The sequence below is a fragment of the Mastigoproctus giganteus genome, chromosome 13, assembly GCF_048544385.1.
Source record: "Mastigoproctus giganteus isolate SK-2022 chromosome 13, ASM4854438v1, whole genome shotgun sequence".
Classification (NCBI taxonomy): domain Eukaryota; kingdom Metazoa; phylum Arthropoda; class Arachnida; order Uropygi; family Thelyphonidae; genus Mastigoproctus; species Mastigoproctus giganteus.
In genome coordinates, this window is record NC_143587.1 from 160,004,324 (window position 1) to 160,022,346 (window position 18,023).

The 18,023-nt window shown below is 39.5% G+C and overlaps 1 protein-coding gene across 3 annotated transcripts in view; it reads left to right on the forward strand.

Moving 5' to 3' along the window:
- The window catches only part of LOC150076551 (ubiquitin-protein ligase E3B), a 711,739-nt gene that overhangs the window by 593,978 nt on the left and 99,738 nt on the right, over window positions 1–18,023 (forward strand). For all 3 annotated transcript variants that reach the window (XM_090387665.1, XM_090387666.1, XM_090387667.1), the window contains one exon: window positions 7,676–7,753. In XM_090387665.1, coding sequence (XP_090243791.1) covers window positions 7,676–7,753 — 78 coding nt within the window. The remainder of the gene's footprint in view (window positions 1–7,675; window positions 7,754–18,023) is intronic.

The following is an 18,023-nucleotide window of genomic DNA, read 5'->3' on the forward strand; positions in this document are numbered from 1 at the left end:
ATATTCCTTACATTTCGAGGGTACAGCTCTAAAACGGTTTTCGCAGGCCGCCCGCTAGTTAGTACACCGGACCGAACCTATTGGTAACTCTCTAGGAGGCTTCCGGATCAGCTAGTGTATAATCTTGCTACCTCTACTCTGCCAGATAGTGACTGGAGGGAGTCCGAGTAGTGTGTATGCGGGGAGCATTGTTGAGGCCACGTTATGTCAAGGATCTGGGTATATTCTTACCACATGTACGCCATATCCAAAAATTTCATTACTTCATACAGCATGTCCCACCCACTTTTTCTTACTATTGAATACACCATGAATTGTCAAACTAATAGAACAAGCTTATCTGCGAAAAGATCTAAACCTCCCAAGGACTTCCTAATTCATTTCACAAATATACGTGGTCTCAATTCTAATCTCAACGATGTCCATTTCCACTTGCAGTCTGCCAAACCACATGTACTTTTTCTGACAGAATCTCAGTTATCGGTTGATTCAACTACTGCTCATCTCAGATGCCCAAATTATTCGCTGTATGATTCCTTTCGCCTCAAGTGGTACTTGTGCATATGTCCATTCTGATATTCCCTGTCAGAGACTTGGCAATTTGGAATCTCCTCTCTTTGATCTTCTCTGGCTTAAAATCTCTCTACCTCATTGTGTCAAATTCATCTGTTGTCTCTACCGTTCTCCCAACTCCAGTAATCACTTGGACTTCTTTGACTTCCTCTCGTTGCAACGTGACTTTCTTCAGTCCAACTTTCCTAACGGTGAGGTAATTTTCCTTGGTGATTTTAATGTTCACAACTCCAGCTGTCTTCCGTTTTCTATTCACACCGACCCAGCAGGTCGAGATGCTGAGGCTTTTGCAATTACTAATGACCTAGCACAGATTGTTCATTTACCTACAAGAATACCGGACAATCCGAATCATACAGCCAGTACGCTTGATCTTTTTCTCACAAACAACCTTTCTAAGTACACGGTCGAAGTGAGAGGTCCTTTAGGCACTTCAGATCACAACTTGGTGATTGTCTCTTCTCCAATGGAACCTTTATCTCGTGGCTATTCCCAACCTCGTGTTGTTTGGCATTACAAGAATGCAAAATGGGATGACCTGCGAGACTTCTTTTCTTCTTTTCCTTGGTCGGATTACTGTTTCAAAACTCCTGATGTCAACGTTTGCTCAGATCGTGTCAGTGAAATTATTCTTGCAGGAATGGAATCCTTTATCCCACACTCCACTTTAAAATCTCGTCCTTTATCTAAACCTTGGTTTTCCAATAAATGTGCTAAGGCTGTTCAAGAGAAGAATGTTGCATATCGTAATTGGCTTGTTTCTAATTCTTCAGTTTCATTTTCTGCCTACACCACAGCTCGCAACAATTGTAAAGCAGTTATTAATCAGTCCAAACTAGAGTTTGAACAGGCTAAGAGTAGAAAACTTGCTTCTTGCCCTAATGGTAGCCGAGCATTCTGGTCTCTTGCCAAAGCTATTGGCCGCAACTTTTGCCCATCTCTGCTTCCACCTCTGTCCAAACCAGATGGTTCTGTTGTCACTTCAGCCAAGGATAAAGCTGACCTGCTAGCATCCCATTTTTCTTCCAGCTCATGTATTAATGAACTTGGTAAAACACCTCCCACCATTCCCAACACGGTCCATTCAATGCCTCCTGTGGTCTTCCGTCAAAAGGATATCAGAAGGATTTTGATGAATCTTGATGCTAAGAAAGCTCCAGGTCCTGATGGTATTTCTCCACTTGTTCTCAAAATCTGTGCTCCTGAACTTTCTCCTATTCTTTGCCGCCTTTTTTCACTTTCTTATTCCAAAGGTGTTTTTCCTTCTGCTTGGAAATTTGCTCATATCCAGCCAGTTCCTAAAAAGGGTAACAAATCCCTCCCACCCAGTTATCGTCCCATTGCAATTACTTCTACTCTTTCTAAAGTAATGGAGAAATCAATTAACCGCCAACTCTTAAACTACCTAGAAACCTTCCATCTGATCAACGATCACCAGTATGGATTCCGTCAGTGTCGATCCACTGGTGATATTCTGGCTTACGTTACCCATTTATGGACTACTTCAATGGAAAGGTTCGGTGAAACACAAGTAGTTGCTCTTGACATCTCAAAGGCTTTTGATCGTGTTTGGCATAAAGGTCTTCTAAACAAGCTTCCATCTTATGGTTTGCCAACTGTTTTTAGTAATTGGTTATCCAGTTTTCTCTCTGATCGCTCACTGAGGGTGATGGTAGATGGCTCTCTGTCTTCTAACTTCTCCACTAATGCCGGTGTCCCCCAAGGTTCAGTTCTTTCCCCCACTCTTTTCCTCTTGTATATCAATGACCTTCTTCCATTGACTGGAAATCCTATCCATAGTTTTGCCGATGATAGCACATTGCATTCAACTTTCCATTTTGAGAAATCTTGTCCTGCTCAATCAGCTTCAATTTCTCGAACATCCGCTACCAATTCCTTAAATGCCGATCTTCAGGTAATTCTCCAGTGGGGCAAAGACAACTTAGTTGACTTCAACCCTTCTAAAACTCAGTCTTGTCTTATATCTCGCAAAAAGGATTCTTCTGCTCCTATGCTTATCTTTAGTGACACTCCAATTTCTAGGCAAAAGGATATATCTCTTTTGGGGATTACCCTGACTTCTAATCTCTCTTGGCACAAGCACATTACAAATATTGCTTCCTCTGCATCTAAAAAACTTGGTTTTCTCTTACGCTCTCGGCGTTACTTTTCTTCCAAACAGATGCTCACTCTGTATAAATCGCAAATCCGCCCTGCCATGGAATATTGTTCCCACATTTGGGGTGGTGCCCCCAAAACCTCTCTCAGGCTTCTTGATTCCATTCAGAAGAGGGCAGTTAGGTTAATTAATGACTCATCTCTAACAGAGTCTCTCCACTCGCTTTCTCATAGACGGACTGTTTCTGCAGCATGCCTCTTTTACAGATACTTCCATGGGCACTGTTCTTCTGAATTGGCTTCTATAATTCATGCTCTCTCTTTCAAAACAGTCCGAACACGTGCCGCCACCAGCCAACATCCATTTACTGTCCAACTTCAAACCCACAGAACCAACTTTTCATCTTCCTCATTTATTCATTCAACTGCCGTTTTCGGGAACAACCTTCCTTCATACGTATTTCCTGAAAATTACAATCTACAGAAGTTCAAGTCCAATGTCAACAAATATCTTCTTTCGTCTTCTCAACCTCCAACCCAAGCACGGTACTAAGTACTATAGGTTCTAATACCTCTCGTGTGTGGGGTTCACATTAAAAAAAAAAAAAAAAAAAAAATCGTTAGCAGTTCCTTCAAGCCATCAACTTGCTGCATCTGTCATGCATTGCTGGCTTGGATAAAGTCCTGCATTTCATTGTAAATTGCATCAGTCCATATATTCTTGATCCTCTGCTCTACTTGTTCAACTCCATCCTCTCTCATAGTTTCCTGTGCCATGGAGCAAATGTGCTGTTGTCCCATTGCCAAAAGTTCAAATATCAAACCAGCTGAAGCACTATAGACTGATATCCACGCTCCTAAAGCTACTGGAAACAGCCATCCTACCACACGTATTCTTCCACAACCACCAAAGCAACTCCATAATGTTCTCCTCGACAGATCAACTGTCTCCAACCTTCTGGCAATTCTAAATGCATTTGAGTCCAGAGCAGAAATGGCAGTTGTTTATGCCAATATCAAAGCTGCTTTTGATAGCCTAAATATTACAGCCCTTCTGAATCTGCCAACTAGTTTCTTCTGGATAAAAGGTGACATTTTCGCTTTTCTGAATTCACTCCTCCAGAATAGAACAGTGTACCTTACTGGTCGCAGCACCTCCTATACCCGATCCATCCTTGCAGGCGTGTCGCAAGGTGACATTTTATCGAGGCTACTATTCACCACTCTCCTTATTCTGTTTGTGCATAACAGAGATTATGTAATTACCTACACTGACAATATAAATTTCTTAACGGAAATACCACCATCAGCCGACAGAGGAGTGATCATAATGGAAATCAGTAACAAGATCATAGCTTTCTCTATCTTAACCATTTTAGTTTTAAACTGAACCCTCAAAAATCCATAATTATGGTTTTCTCTCTGAAGCAGTCTCCCACACTCATACAACCCTCACTGCAGGGCGCAGTTATTCCAAGTGTGACTAGGCGCCTCCGTAGCCAGGTGGGAAGGAGCAGCAGTGCGTAGCACACGCTTCTTGATTAGACCGGGGTTCAAGCCCGTCACCACCAAATATGGAGGATGCGGAAAGGTCAAGGAATGACCACCGCATATCCCGGAGCAATATGGCCTTAGTTGCTAATGCTCCTAAAAACCAAATAACAAACAAACAAACCAAGTGTGACTAAGCACAAATATCGGTGTAACTTTCAACCCAAAGCTTAGATTCAACTGTCACATCAAAATCTGTTCTATGCAAGATAAACCGAATGCACTGGATTGCTCACCATCACCTCCTTCATATGATGGATTTGAAAACTACAATAAGATACCTGCAAACCGTTGTGTACTCCACTGTTCTCTATGCCTCCGAACTGTGGGCCTCTGCGGCACTGTCTCTCATGAAACCTATCCTCACCAGTGAATACTAGACAGTGAAGTGGGCAACTCGCAAACATTGCCTTCCCTCCCAACAGAGGACCACCTGCATGGCCGATCAACTTGTCTAGGATCATCTAGACAAGACTGCAGCAATAATTCAGACACAGCATGGGTTTGTTAAGGGAAAGTCTTGTCTGACAAATTTGATAGGATATTGTGATGTGGTTACAAAGGGATGCAAAAAATAATTTTGATATCATATATTTGGATTTCAGGAAAGCTTTTGACACTGTTGCGCATGAAAGACTATTGTACAAATTGGAGCAGAATGGTATTAAGGGTAAGTTGCTACAATGGATAAAAGGATGGTTAAGTGGGAGAAGACAGAGGTCAATGGGTGCTGCTCTTCGTGGACTAATGTTATTAGTGGAGTCCCACAGGGTTCAGTGTTGGGTCCACTGTTGTTTTGTATATTTATCAGTGATATTGATGAAGGTATATCAGGCTTAATGTCAAAGTTTGCAGATGATACAAAAGTTGGCAGGGTTGTTAATGACAGTAATGGCAGTGTGTGACTGCAACAGGATCTAGATAATTTGGGCAGATGGGCTAAGAAGTGGCAACTGAAGTTTAACCTTGACAAATGCAAAGTACTGCATATGGATAGAAGTAACCCCAGAGAAACATACCAACTGTGTGGTACTACACTTAAGGTGGTAGAAAATGAAAAAGACCTGGGAGTAATTGTGCAGGCAGATATGAAGTTTTCTGAGCAATGCAGACAGACTGCCAGTGCAGGTCATAAGGAGGTGATTATCCCTCTGTATAAGGCAATTGTCAGGCCAAGCCTTGAGTACTGCGTACAGGTCTGGAGGCCTCATTATAGGAAGGATGTAGATTTACTTGAGCATGTGCAGAGAAGGGCAACAAGATTGGTGAGGGAAATGAAGGGATCCTCTTACCAAGAGAGGCTTAAGTTCTGCAAATTGCAGTGGCTGGAGACTAGGCACCTGCGCGGTGATCTGATTGTGGTGTAAGGCCTTGAATGGGCTGAGCACGCTGAATTCTGATGGGATCCTTCCACTTGTTCAGATTACGAATCTAAGGGGGCATAAATTCAAATTAAGAAAGGACGGAAGTGGAATAGATGTGCAGAAATTTGCCTTTAGCCAGCGGGTGGTTAATTGCTGGAACAACCTTCTATCTGTCATTGTGGAAGTTTATAGGTTGAATAAATTTAAGGAGGAACTGGACAGGCATTTGGAGGAAAGGTGTGATTTTTTTTTTTTTTTGGCTGATGCTGCATAAGCTCATAAACTTGCTTTCTTGCATTACATGTCACTACTACTACTTCAAATCCCACAGCTGCCTCAAATAATCTGCATGAGGAGAACTGCAAGTACAGTCAAAATGCTGGTTTTCAAGATCAACTTCCCAACTTCTGGAACATATGCCAGTGTCACTTACCACCTCCTTCCCTAAAGCCGCTCCTCTTCTTCTTCAGCTGCAGTGAAACAGGTTGAGATCGGTGACCGATTTCTACCCGACCATGTACTTCCTACAATACAAGCCTTGCTAATGATCAGATTTGACCTCCAGAAATTTGCTTTGGATCGCAATTACAGGCGTTCACTGTCAAAACTTGCTCCTCTATTCTATGGCTCCTGATGTCAACTCTTAAACTGATATCCCCAGCTGCTATCTGAGGTCAGAACAGCACCTCGCATGCACACTGACAAACTCTTTCACATGAAAATGCGAAACTGTACACAGACCAACTTAATACATGCCTGTCTCATTTTAATTCTAATCTATTTGTGATTACACATTTTTATGTTACCCCATAACCTTTTCAAGCCCCAGGGCTCCTGGCTGCGGTGGGCACATATTGTATCTTTGCTGTATATGGATGATGTATTTGGAAAATTAAATGCACTAGGCATAATCCTTATGGGTTTTGATAATTAACTATATAATATCGGTGTAAATACACCATAGTTAACCCATATATTTGAGCTATGATTGTAGCGTAGAAGGCATGGCATCGTTTTAATTGTATCTCATAATGTGGTTGCCTTCACAACAAGATAGCTACTATTGAATTACTTCAAATAAATAACGCTTCTCTAGTAGAGAAGGCTACTGTTATTTATTTTCAGCGGTACCACCACCCAGACGATCGTTTCGAAGCTGTTTGGCTTCGTCATCAGTGGGCGGGCAGGTACCCAGGTAATACAACAAGCCATCTCAGTTGCGAAGTTATATCCACATTATGAGAGATGCCAAAAGGGTGTGGTGGTAATGTATTTGGAAAATTAAATGCAAAATTAAATGCACTAGGCATAACCCGTAGCTCAAATATATGGGTTAACTATGGTGTATTTACACCGATATTATATAGTTAATTATCAAAACCCATAAGGATTATGCCTAGTGCATTTAATTTTCCAAATACATTACCACCACACCCTTTTGGCATCTCTCATAATGTGGATATAACTTCACAGCTGAGATGGCTTGTTGTATTACCTGGGTACCTGCCTGCCCACTGATGACGAAGCCAAACAGCTTCGAAACGATCGTCTGTGTGGTGGTACCGCTGAAAATAAATAACAGTAGCCTTCTCTACTAGAGAAGCGTTATTTATTTGAAGTAATTCAATAGTAGCTATCTTGTTGTGAAGGCAACCACATTATGAGATACAATTAAAACGATGCCTTCTACGCTACAATCGTAGCTCAAATATATGGGTTAACTATGGTGTATTTACACCGATATTATATGGATGATGTATGTAATGTGGTTACCATGTACACAATATAGTACAATAAACATTTATTCTTCTTTTACATCTGTAATTTCAGATCATAAATTTGCCCAATATTACAGACAGAATGATTGTTTTACTACAGTTTTACCATAATCAAATAAAAGGTTTTTGAGTTATTTACATTTAAATCAAAAACCTTTTATTTGATTGTGACAAAACATTAGTAAAATTTTGCTGATTAGTGAATTTTTGCTTTTTATCATTGCACCAGTTTATTAAATAATAGTTTTTTTTTTAAATGATCAAGATTTATGACTGAATTTTTCTTTCCAGGATGGTTATCAGCAGTTGGCAATGTTGCCATCTCAAGCTCTGAAAGGAGTCATTAGGGTCAAGTTTATAAATGAACAGGTAACAGCTTTTAGTTGCTATAAAATATTTGGTAAAAATATTGCTAATATCAGAAAAAGTGGATTCTCGGCAGAACATGCATTCTTGGAAAATAAGATAACATTAAAACAAACTTCTAGCAAACTCGAGTAACAAAGATGAATCTGTTTACGTGATTCTAATCTCCATCCATTAAAATTACCTTCATGCCAATTGATAACTTTGAAATAAATATAATTGTATGCATTACACTCACTACACTACACTACACTCCATTTAAATCAGTAAGAATATTTTGGAAAGCACTTATGATAGTACATGGTGCTTGCTGTGACTTTCTTATCCTCCTCTCCAATATGTGCTTACACAGGGTGCATATTTTATAAATAAGGTATCTGAAAATCGAATAGAATAGAAATTATATAAAGAGAGAATAATCTTGAATCATCTTGATAAGCTAAAAAAGCATGGAAAATGGAGTATTATAGTATCTCTTTGGGCTGGGATGGGCAATTGTCCATCCCAGCCCAAAAGAGGTACTGGCTCTGCTGTTCTTTTCTTATCTGATTCTGCCTTATTCGTTTTGTCTGTCTAAATTTTATAGGATCTAACAAAATCTTTTAAATTCATATTATATGAGTTAGTATTCCAATAACATTCTTAATAAAGTGTCTCCTTAATAAAGGAGACACAATTAAACACATGCCAACTGATTTCATCCTCATCATATGAATATAAGGAGTAAGCTGAATACCAACCAGACTATGAATTTAATATCCATTGTGGTGATCTTCACAACAATGGAATGGATTGTTATAATTTTGGAATTGTCCCAAGTTCTTTGCCACTATGCTTCTAATTCTGCTTTTATTCTCCTACTTTTCAGTCCTGAAAATGAAATAGCATAGATTTATCTGTTTTTAGCTAAGAAATTAGAAAGGCAGTGGCATTAGCATGTAATACATAACAAAATCTGGTAGTATATGTTGATATATTCTTATCTCTTAATTCCTGTGTTAATTTTAAATTAAATTTAGACTAGACTCATGCCTGAAACAAGAGTAGCTAGGCAAAAAGCTCAAAGTAGCAGAAACATTTTCCCTTGGGTACGATTCACCAATGGTGGTTCTTCTGTAAATCATAGTTATATTCGCTGTTCCACCTGTGAACTTTGAACCCCCTCCTTTGTGGAACATGGTATGGTATGGTCAAGGAGGTGTATGGTCAAAACCACACCTTTGTGTGGTTTTGTTGTAGTGTGAGAATCATAAGCACCAAATCAGCATTCTGATGGTCTTATTTGACCTGAGGGGCACAGTTTCAAATTGAGGAAAGACAGTTGTAGAATAGATGTGCAGAAATTTGCCAGCAGGTAGTTGATTGGTGGAACAGACTTCCATCTTTTGTTGGGGAAGTTGGTAACCTAAATAAATTTAAGGCTGAGCTGGGCAGGCATTTGGGATGAATGGGGAGGGATTTTTTTTGGCTGATGCTGAATAAGCTTGCTTTCTTGCATCGTATGCCTCTATTAATGCTAATGCTATTTGAAAGGGTTAGGGGCATGGTTGATGACCTCAAAGAAATTAAGAATAGAGGACCTTTCAAGCACTCAATTTTCCAGCACAACATTGGTGACTACACTCATGCAACACAGAACACAAAAAGATCCTTCACAGCAGAGTGTGCTTGTTCCATAGGAGATAGCTGTGCTTGGTGATTGTTGTCGGGGCAACAGGAAATATGCTTTGTATAAAGGATAGGTGGAATAGAACCAGGTTGTCTGCCTGAGTAAAATTTGGATGAGGTTTTAGAGCAGGTATTATCTTTTAAAATGTCTGCTGGTTCTTATATTTGTGAGGGTCCTTTCTGTGTGCCTTGGGATGCTTCTCAGACACTAGAACAAGTAAGCACTGCTTTTTAGTGAATGTAAGGAATTTCATCTTTGAAGATTCGTCACTCCAGCACCTGTTGTCTGTACTGTTCTAACATCAATGGATGCATTTGAAAAAGAATAAGATTCTTCACCACTTAGATAGAATTCCATTTCAGTGTCAGATGACATATTATAAAGAACTGATTGAATGTTATGAACTTCAACGTACTGACTATCCCTGTTCCTTTTCAGTCCTGATGTCCCAGGCTGTGGATCTATTCTATTTCATTTGCTAAACAGTGTCCTTTATACAATACTATATAACAACCTTTTAAGGTAAAATTTTATAGTAAAACACTTTTTATGCTAAATTTTATACCTTGTTATGTGTTAATAAACACAGCCAAACATGTTATTTGATTTTTACAAACTAAAGAATTAGTTTGTTTTCTTGTGGAAAATACTAAACCAAATAAAAAAACTTCAACATAATCAAAGAACATATGAAACTGTGAACTAAGTAGACAGCTTTTATAGCATCCTCTAGAGATTGCAATTGATGCTAAGCAGAATTTCAGCTGTAGTGCAAATATAGTGGTGGCAAATGATGCAAGAAAGCAAGCTTATATAGCATCAGCAAAAAAAAAAAAAACTTACACACTTCACCCATCCATACCTTCCAAGAATTTGTCTGGTTTTTTCTTGAATATAATCAAACCGTCCACTTCCACGACAACAGGTGGAAGCCTGTTCCAACATTCAACCACCTGCTGGCTGAAGGGAAACTTCCTCACATCTATTCTGCAACATGGATGGGTTGAGCACGCTGGATTCTGACGGGATCCTTCCACTTGTTCAGATTACGAACCTAAGGGGGCATAAATTCAAATTAAGAAAAGATGGATGTGGAATAGATGTGCGGAAATTTGCCTTTAGCCAGAGGGTGGTTAATTGCTGGAACAAACTTTCATCTGTCATTGTGGAAGTTGATAGGTTAAATAAATTTAAGGAGGAACTGGACAGGCATTTGGAGGGAATGGTGTGATTTTTTTTTTTTTTTTTTTGCTGATGCTGCATAAGCTCATACACTTGCTTTCTTGCATCACATGCCACAACTACTACTACTACTACATCCTTTCTTAATTTAAATTTATGTCCCTCATGTGTAATCTCAGCAAGAGGAAAAATGCCATTCATATTCAGCTTACTCAATCCATTTGGGCCTAAAACACCTCAGTAAGATCACTCTGCAGATGCCTAGTTCTGCAAATTGCAGAACTGAAGCCTGTCTATGTAAGAGCACCCTTTTTCTTCCCTTTACCAGTTTGGTTGCCCACATCTACACCCATTCCAACAGATCTACATCCTTACTAAAGCGAAACCTACAGATCTGTATACAATACTCAAGATGTGGCCTGGCCATGTACAAAGGGATAATCACCTCTTATCACTGCTAGGAAAGTTTCTGTATATCATTAACAAAACCCCATGAGTTGTCCAGGCTACATGTCAGCACTGCTCAGAGAATTTCATAACAGACTGCCCAATTGACCCGGGCCTTTTTTATTTTCCACTACCCTGAGTGTAGTAATGCACAATTGATGGATAGCAGTAGTCCCTCTTCTGGGACTACTGCTATCCATACTACTACAATATTACACAATTTTACTACAACTTGTTTCAGTAGCTTACTTTATAACTGTTGTTAACTACCCTTTGCCAACCTTGGTATCATCTGCAAAATTTTACTTTGATATTAAATGATATACCTTCATCAATATCATTAATAAATATTGAAAACAACAGTTTTCAATATTTATTGAAAACTGAATCTTGGGGGGAATCCACTGATAACAATAGTCCACAAAGGGCAGTGCCCATTAATAACCCTTTTCTGTGTTCTTCCACTTAGCCATCCCTTTATCCATAGCAGTAACTTTCCGTTTATGTCACATTGCTCCAGTTTATACAGCAGTATTTTAAGTACAACAGAATCAAAGTCTTCCTGAAATCCAAGTATATAACATCAAAATTATTTTTTGCTTCCAGTTCCTTGGTCACTACATCATATTAACCTGTCAGATTGGGTACACAAGACTGCCCCTTAACAAATTCATGCTGGGAATGCAGTATAATTTCATTCACATCCAGATAGTCCTGCATTACTTCTTTAACCAGTGACTCCTTTATTCTCTCTGGAGCAGATGTTAAGCTACATCTGTTCTATGTCTATAATTAATCATGTTACACCCTTTTGATCACCCTCTATAAATTTGGGTTACATTCCCACATCTCCAGTCCTTAGGGACTTCCCCTGAATCCAAGGATTCTCTTATAATTATGGCTAAGGGTTTGCTTGCCCTTCTTCACGGCACTAATGATATTAAGAGTAGGAGACCGGCGGAATTACTTAACAAGTACAGGTCACTGTTGAAAAAAAGCCGTGAATTAGGGTTGAATTTGAAAGTGGCTGCAATTCTGCCCAGACACGATAGGAGGGAGTATATGATGAGAGCCCTGTCGATCAATTTCGGCCTGGAAGGATTGTGCAAGGCTCAAGGGGTAGAATTTTTTTCAGCCTGGTCTGTACTTGTTAACAGGAGAGACTGCTTCTACAGGGATGGGATACACTTAAATAGAAAGGGTGCAAGAATGTTTGCTGATGCTATCGAGGCAGTGTTAGGTGGGTCAGAAAACTGCTAGATTGGGGGGATACAAGGACTAATAGATTAACAGTAGCCACTGGCAGAGGTGAAAGTGATTTTACACTGCTTCTATTGGAATGAGCCGCAGCCTGGAAAATAAGATGCAGGATAGTTCAGAGACTGCTGGGAATCATTGGGGTACAAATAAACAGATAGGTTGTGTTAGGGTAGCTAAGAAAAAGAACAGGTGCATGTATACTTGCTTGTACACCAATGCTAGGAGTTTAGTAAATAAATTTGATGAATTTGAGGTATTGCTCAAAACATCAAAGGCAGATATTGTGGGGATTTCAGAGATGTGGTGTCATACAGATATAAGGAATGCAGAACTGGAATTTGGGGAGTACAATATCTACAGAAAGGATAGACAGGGTAGGAAGGAAGGAGGGGTTATGCTATTAGTTAAGAAATACATAAAATCCAAGGAAGTGAAGCCAGTCGACATTGCTGGACAGGGCAGTGTCGAGTCAGTTTGGTGTGACATAAGCATTGGGAGATCAAAATTGAGAGTAGGAGTGTGCTATAGGCCTAATGACTCTGATGAGTATAATAAGAAACTGTACGGGGAAATAGAATGGGCCAGTAAATCAGAGAGTCTTATAATGGGGGATTTTAATTTCCCAGATATTGACTGGAATTTGGGGCTGGTCACTCACACTAGCAAGGCTTTTGTGTATTTATTGTATGATTGTTTTCTACATCAGCATGTTCGGAAGGCAACTAGAGGGAGTAATACTCTTGATTTGATTATCAGTAGTGATTCTTCATGCATTAAGAATCTGCAGGTAAATGAACCACTAGGTGGCAGTGATCACAGTGTGCTGAAGTGGGATTTACCATTAGGGGTAAAGGGAAAGGTTATTGCTTTCGTAAAGGCGACTACAATGGACTGAGACAGTATTTAAATTCTATACAGTGGGACCAACTGATGATGTTACCAACAGCAAATTCAAAATGGGAAGCATTTAAAGAACTTATCTTGGAAGCTACTAGGCTTTACATACCAACTAAGAAATATTGTTCAAGGTTTAGGCCTAAGTGGATGTCAGATGAACTAATGAGACATATGGCAGAGAAGAAAAATGCATGGGCTACATACAAATTAACACGTGACACAGAAGCCTATGATAGATACAAGTTGATCTGTAACCAAGTTACAAAGGAGGTTAGGCAGGTGAAGGCAGATTACGAGAAATCTTTGGCAAGGGACGCAAAGAAAAACAGCAAAGAGTTCTTTACTTATGTAAACTCTAGAAGGAAGGTGATGAATCAGGTTGGTCCACTTGATATCGATGGGTCAACTGTTGATGATCCTGCTCAGGTAGCTAACAAACTGAATGAATATTTTGCATTGACATTCACACATGAGGAGTTATTCAGCGAGGGGAATGCCAGAGGTGTATTTAACTCTCGCAGTAAGCTAGAGAATCTTGTAATAACTGAGATGGAGGAGAAATTGTTGAAGATAAATACAAGAAAGGCACCTGGGGTGGATGGGATCTATCCAGTTATATTAAAGGAAGCAGCACAGGAAGTAAGCAAACCCTTAGCCATAATTGTGAGAACTTCCTTGGACTCAGGGGAAACACCCATGGACTGGAGACGTGCAAATGTGACCCCAATTCACAAAGGAGGATCAAAGGGCGACACAAATAATTATAGACCTCTTAGTTTAACTTCTGTTCCAGGAAAATTAATGGAGGCACTGGTTAAAGAAGCACTGCAGAATCATCTAGACAAGACTTCAGTCATAGCTCAGACACAGCATGGTTTTGTTAAGGGGAAGTCTTGCCTGACCAATTTGATTGGATACTACTATGATGCAGTCACAAAAGAACTGGATGCAGGGAATAACTTTGATATTATATACTTGGATCTTAGAAAGGCTTTTGATACTGTTGCACATGGAAGACTGCTGCACAAATTGGAGCAGTGTGGCATTGGAGGCAAATTGCTGCTCTGGATAAAGGGGTGGTTGAGGGGGAGAAGACAGAGAGTGGTAATCAATGGACACTGCTCATCGTGGACTAATGTTATTAGTGGAGTCCCTCAGGGTTCAGCATTGGGTCCATTATTGTTTTCTGTATTTATAAATGATATTGATGATGGTATATCAAGCTTAATGTCCAAGTTTGCGGACGATACGAAGGTTGGCAGGGTTGTCAAGGGCACTGCTGACACTATGCTACTGCAACAGGATATGGAAAGGTTGAGCAGATGGGCTGAGAGGTGGCAAATGAAGTTTAACATTGACAAATGTAAATTACTACATATGGGATACAGCAACCCCAGAGCAACGTATCGACTCTCTGGTACTACACTGACAGTGGTAGAGAATGAAAGGGACCTGGGGGTGGTTGTGCAGGCAGATATGAAGTTTTCTGAGCAGTGCAGATGGGCTGCAAGAGTAGCTCATGGTGTATTGTCGATGATATATAGGAATTTTTCTAGCAGGGATAAGGAGGTGATTATTCCCTTGTATAAGGCAATGGGCAGACCACACCTAGAGTACTGTATACAGGTCTGGAGGCCTCATTTCAAGAAGGATGTAGAGATGCTGGAACGAGTACAGAGAAGGGCAACAAGATTAGTGAATGGAACAAAGGGGTGCTCTTACGAAGAAAGGCTTAAGTTTTGCAAATTACAGTGTCTGGAGACTAGGCACCAGCGAAGTGATCTGATAGAGGTGTATAAAGCCTTGAATGGTTTGAGCATGCTCAATGCTGATGGGATTCTTCCTCTTGCTCAGAATAATCACCTGAGAGGGCATAAATTCAAATTGAGGAAAGACAGATGTAGGATAGACGTGAGGAAATTTGCCTTTAGCCAGCGGGTGGTTGGTTGGTGGAATAAACTTCCATCCCTTGTCGTGGAAGTTGATAGCCTAAATAAGTTTAAGGCTCAGCTGGGCAGGTATTTCGAACGAACAGAGGGGTGATGTGGAAGTGGTTATTTTTTATTTTTTTTATTTTTTATTTTTTTATTTTTTGGCTGAAGCTGCATAAGCTTGCTTTCTTGCATCAAATGCCTCTACTAATGCTAATTTCATTCATCTCAGTTGCCCTTTTCATGTTCAACTGCAACAATTCTTCTTTCACTTTCCTTTCAGTTATCACAAAGTCGATTAGTTCCCCATTAGATTTTGATAAACTTCTGGCATCCCCTCTCCTAAACAATTCCATGTGCCTAATGTAGATGCAAAATTCCTATTCAATTTGTCAGAAATCTAAGATATGTTATCAACAGTTAACCCATTGGCATCAAGTGACCCAATATGATTCAATCCCTTCCTTCTACTGTTAATATAAGCACAGAAGTCTTTGCATTCTTTGTCAGAGACTTCTCATTGTCAGATTTAGCTTGTCTAACCTTCTTTGTTACAGACTAATTTATATATGGGATTTACTTAAAGATATAACTACCATCAGGAGTAAAGGGGGGGGGTTGTAAGGTGACTACAGTAGTCTCAGACAGTTTTTAAATTCTATACAGTGGGACCGACTGATGATGTTACCAACAGCAAATTCTAAATGGGAAGTATTCAAGAAATTAATCGTGGACGCTACTAGGCTTCCACAATTAAGAAATACTGTTCAAGGTTTAGGCCAAAATGGAAGTCAGATGAACTAATGAGACTCGTGGCAAGAGAAGAAAAATGCATGGGATTCATATAAATTATCAGGCGACTCAAAAGCCTAATGGCAGCTATAAGCTAATCTGTAATCAAGTCACAAAGGAAATTAGGAAAGTGAAGGCAGATTACAAGACATCTTTGGTAAAGGATGCTAAGAAAAACAGCAAAGACTTCTTTATTTGTATAAACTGTAAAACGAAGGGGATGAATCAGATTGGTCCACTTGATATTGATGGTTCGACTGTTGAGGATCCTGCTCAGATAGCTGACAAACTGAATGAGTATTTTGCATCTACATTCACACATGAGAAATTCGGTAGGGAAGTAGAGGTCAGAAGCTTATTAAACTGTAACAGAGAGCTTAATGATTTCGTATTAACTGAGAGCAAAGTGGAGGAGAAATTGTTGAAGTTAAACATAACAAAGGCACCAGAGGGTGAATGGGATCTATCCAGTTATATTAAAGTACTACACTTAGAGTGTTAGAAAGGAAGTAAGCAAATCTTTAGCCATAATTATGATAGCAATCTTGGACTCAAGGAAAGTCCCCAATGACAGAGATGTTCAAATGTATCCCAAATTCACAAAGGGTGATCGAAGGGTGACACGAGTAATTGCAGACCTGTTAATTTAACTTCTGTTCCAGGGAAAATAATGGAGTCACTGGTTTAAGAAAGAACCGTTAAGTGTAGTACCGCACAGTTGGTACATTTCTCTGGGGTTCTACCCAATTTTGTTTTGTATATTTATCAATGATATTGATGAAGGTATATCAGGCTTAATATCCTTGTTTGTAGATGATACTAAGGTTGACAAGGTTGTTGATGACAGTAATGGAAGTGTGGAACAGGATCTAGAAAAGTTGGGAAGATGGGCAGAGAAGTGGCAACTGAAGATTAACATTGACAAATGCAAAGTACTGCATATGGGTAGAACCCCAGAGAAATGTACCAACTGTGCGGTACTACACTTAGTGTTAGGGTGTTGTCAGTGATATACAGGCATTTTGCTAGTAGGGAAAAGATGGTGATTATCCCCTTGTATAAGGTGATGGTCAGGCCACACCTTAAATACTGCGTACAGAGCTGGAGGCCTGATTTTAGGAAGGATGTAGAGTTGCTAGAACGAGTACAAAGAAGGGCAACAAGATTGGTGAGAGGAAAAAAGGGTGCTCTTACCAAGAAAGGCTTAAGTTGTAGAAGTTGCAGCATCTGGGGACTAGGCACCTGTGAGGTGATCTGATTGAGGTGTATAAGGCCTTGAATGCATTGAGCAGGCTCAATTCTGATGGCATTCTTCCTCTTGCTCAGATTATGAACCTCAAGAGGCATAAATTCAAATCGAGGAAAGACAGTTGTAGAACAGATGTGTGGAAATTTGCCTTTAGCCAGTGGGTAGTTGATTGCTGGAACAAACTTCCATCTATGTTTCTTTTTTTTTTTTGTGCCTGACGCTACATAAACTTGCTTTTTTGCATCGCATGCCTCTATTCCTACTACTACTACTTCATTGGCTGCAGTTGCTTTTGTTTTTTTAAACAACTTTGAAGGCCATGTAAAGAACAAATCCACCTATTTAATCAGACAAACAGAAATAATAGCCACTATTAATTTTACACACAAGTTAACAGAGAACAATAATTTTAAACAATAAAGTTCCACTTAACAGCTCCCAAAAAAGAGATCCAATATGAAGTAACCTCAGTTGCAGGATCCAACTAATCACTTCAAATAAAATATGTAATGACTAATCGGTAACATATTGCATAGTGTTGTGCACTTTGGAATTTGCATCAGGAGCAAATCACAAGTATAGCAAAACTACAGTTTGCAACCCAAGCTCTATTCCAGAAATTTTGTGAAATCTTGCCAGTGTCTAACAATAAGTTAAGAAACAGATAGCAAGTATGACGTCGCTCAGTGTAAATTAATTTGTCTTAAATCATGTATATTAGATAATCATTTAGATATCACTAATTTTTCATATAGAATTTTTTTATTTAATCCTTTATCACTCAGGGCATGTAGTATCCAGTTAAATATCCTTATAAGGATGCTTGCTTAAAAGAAAATGATTGAT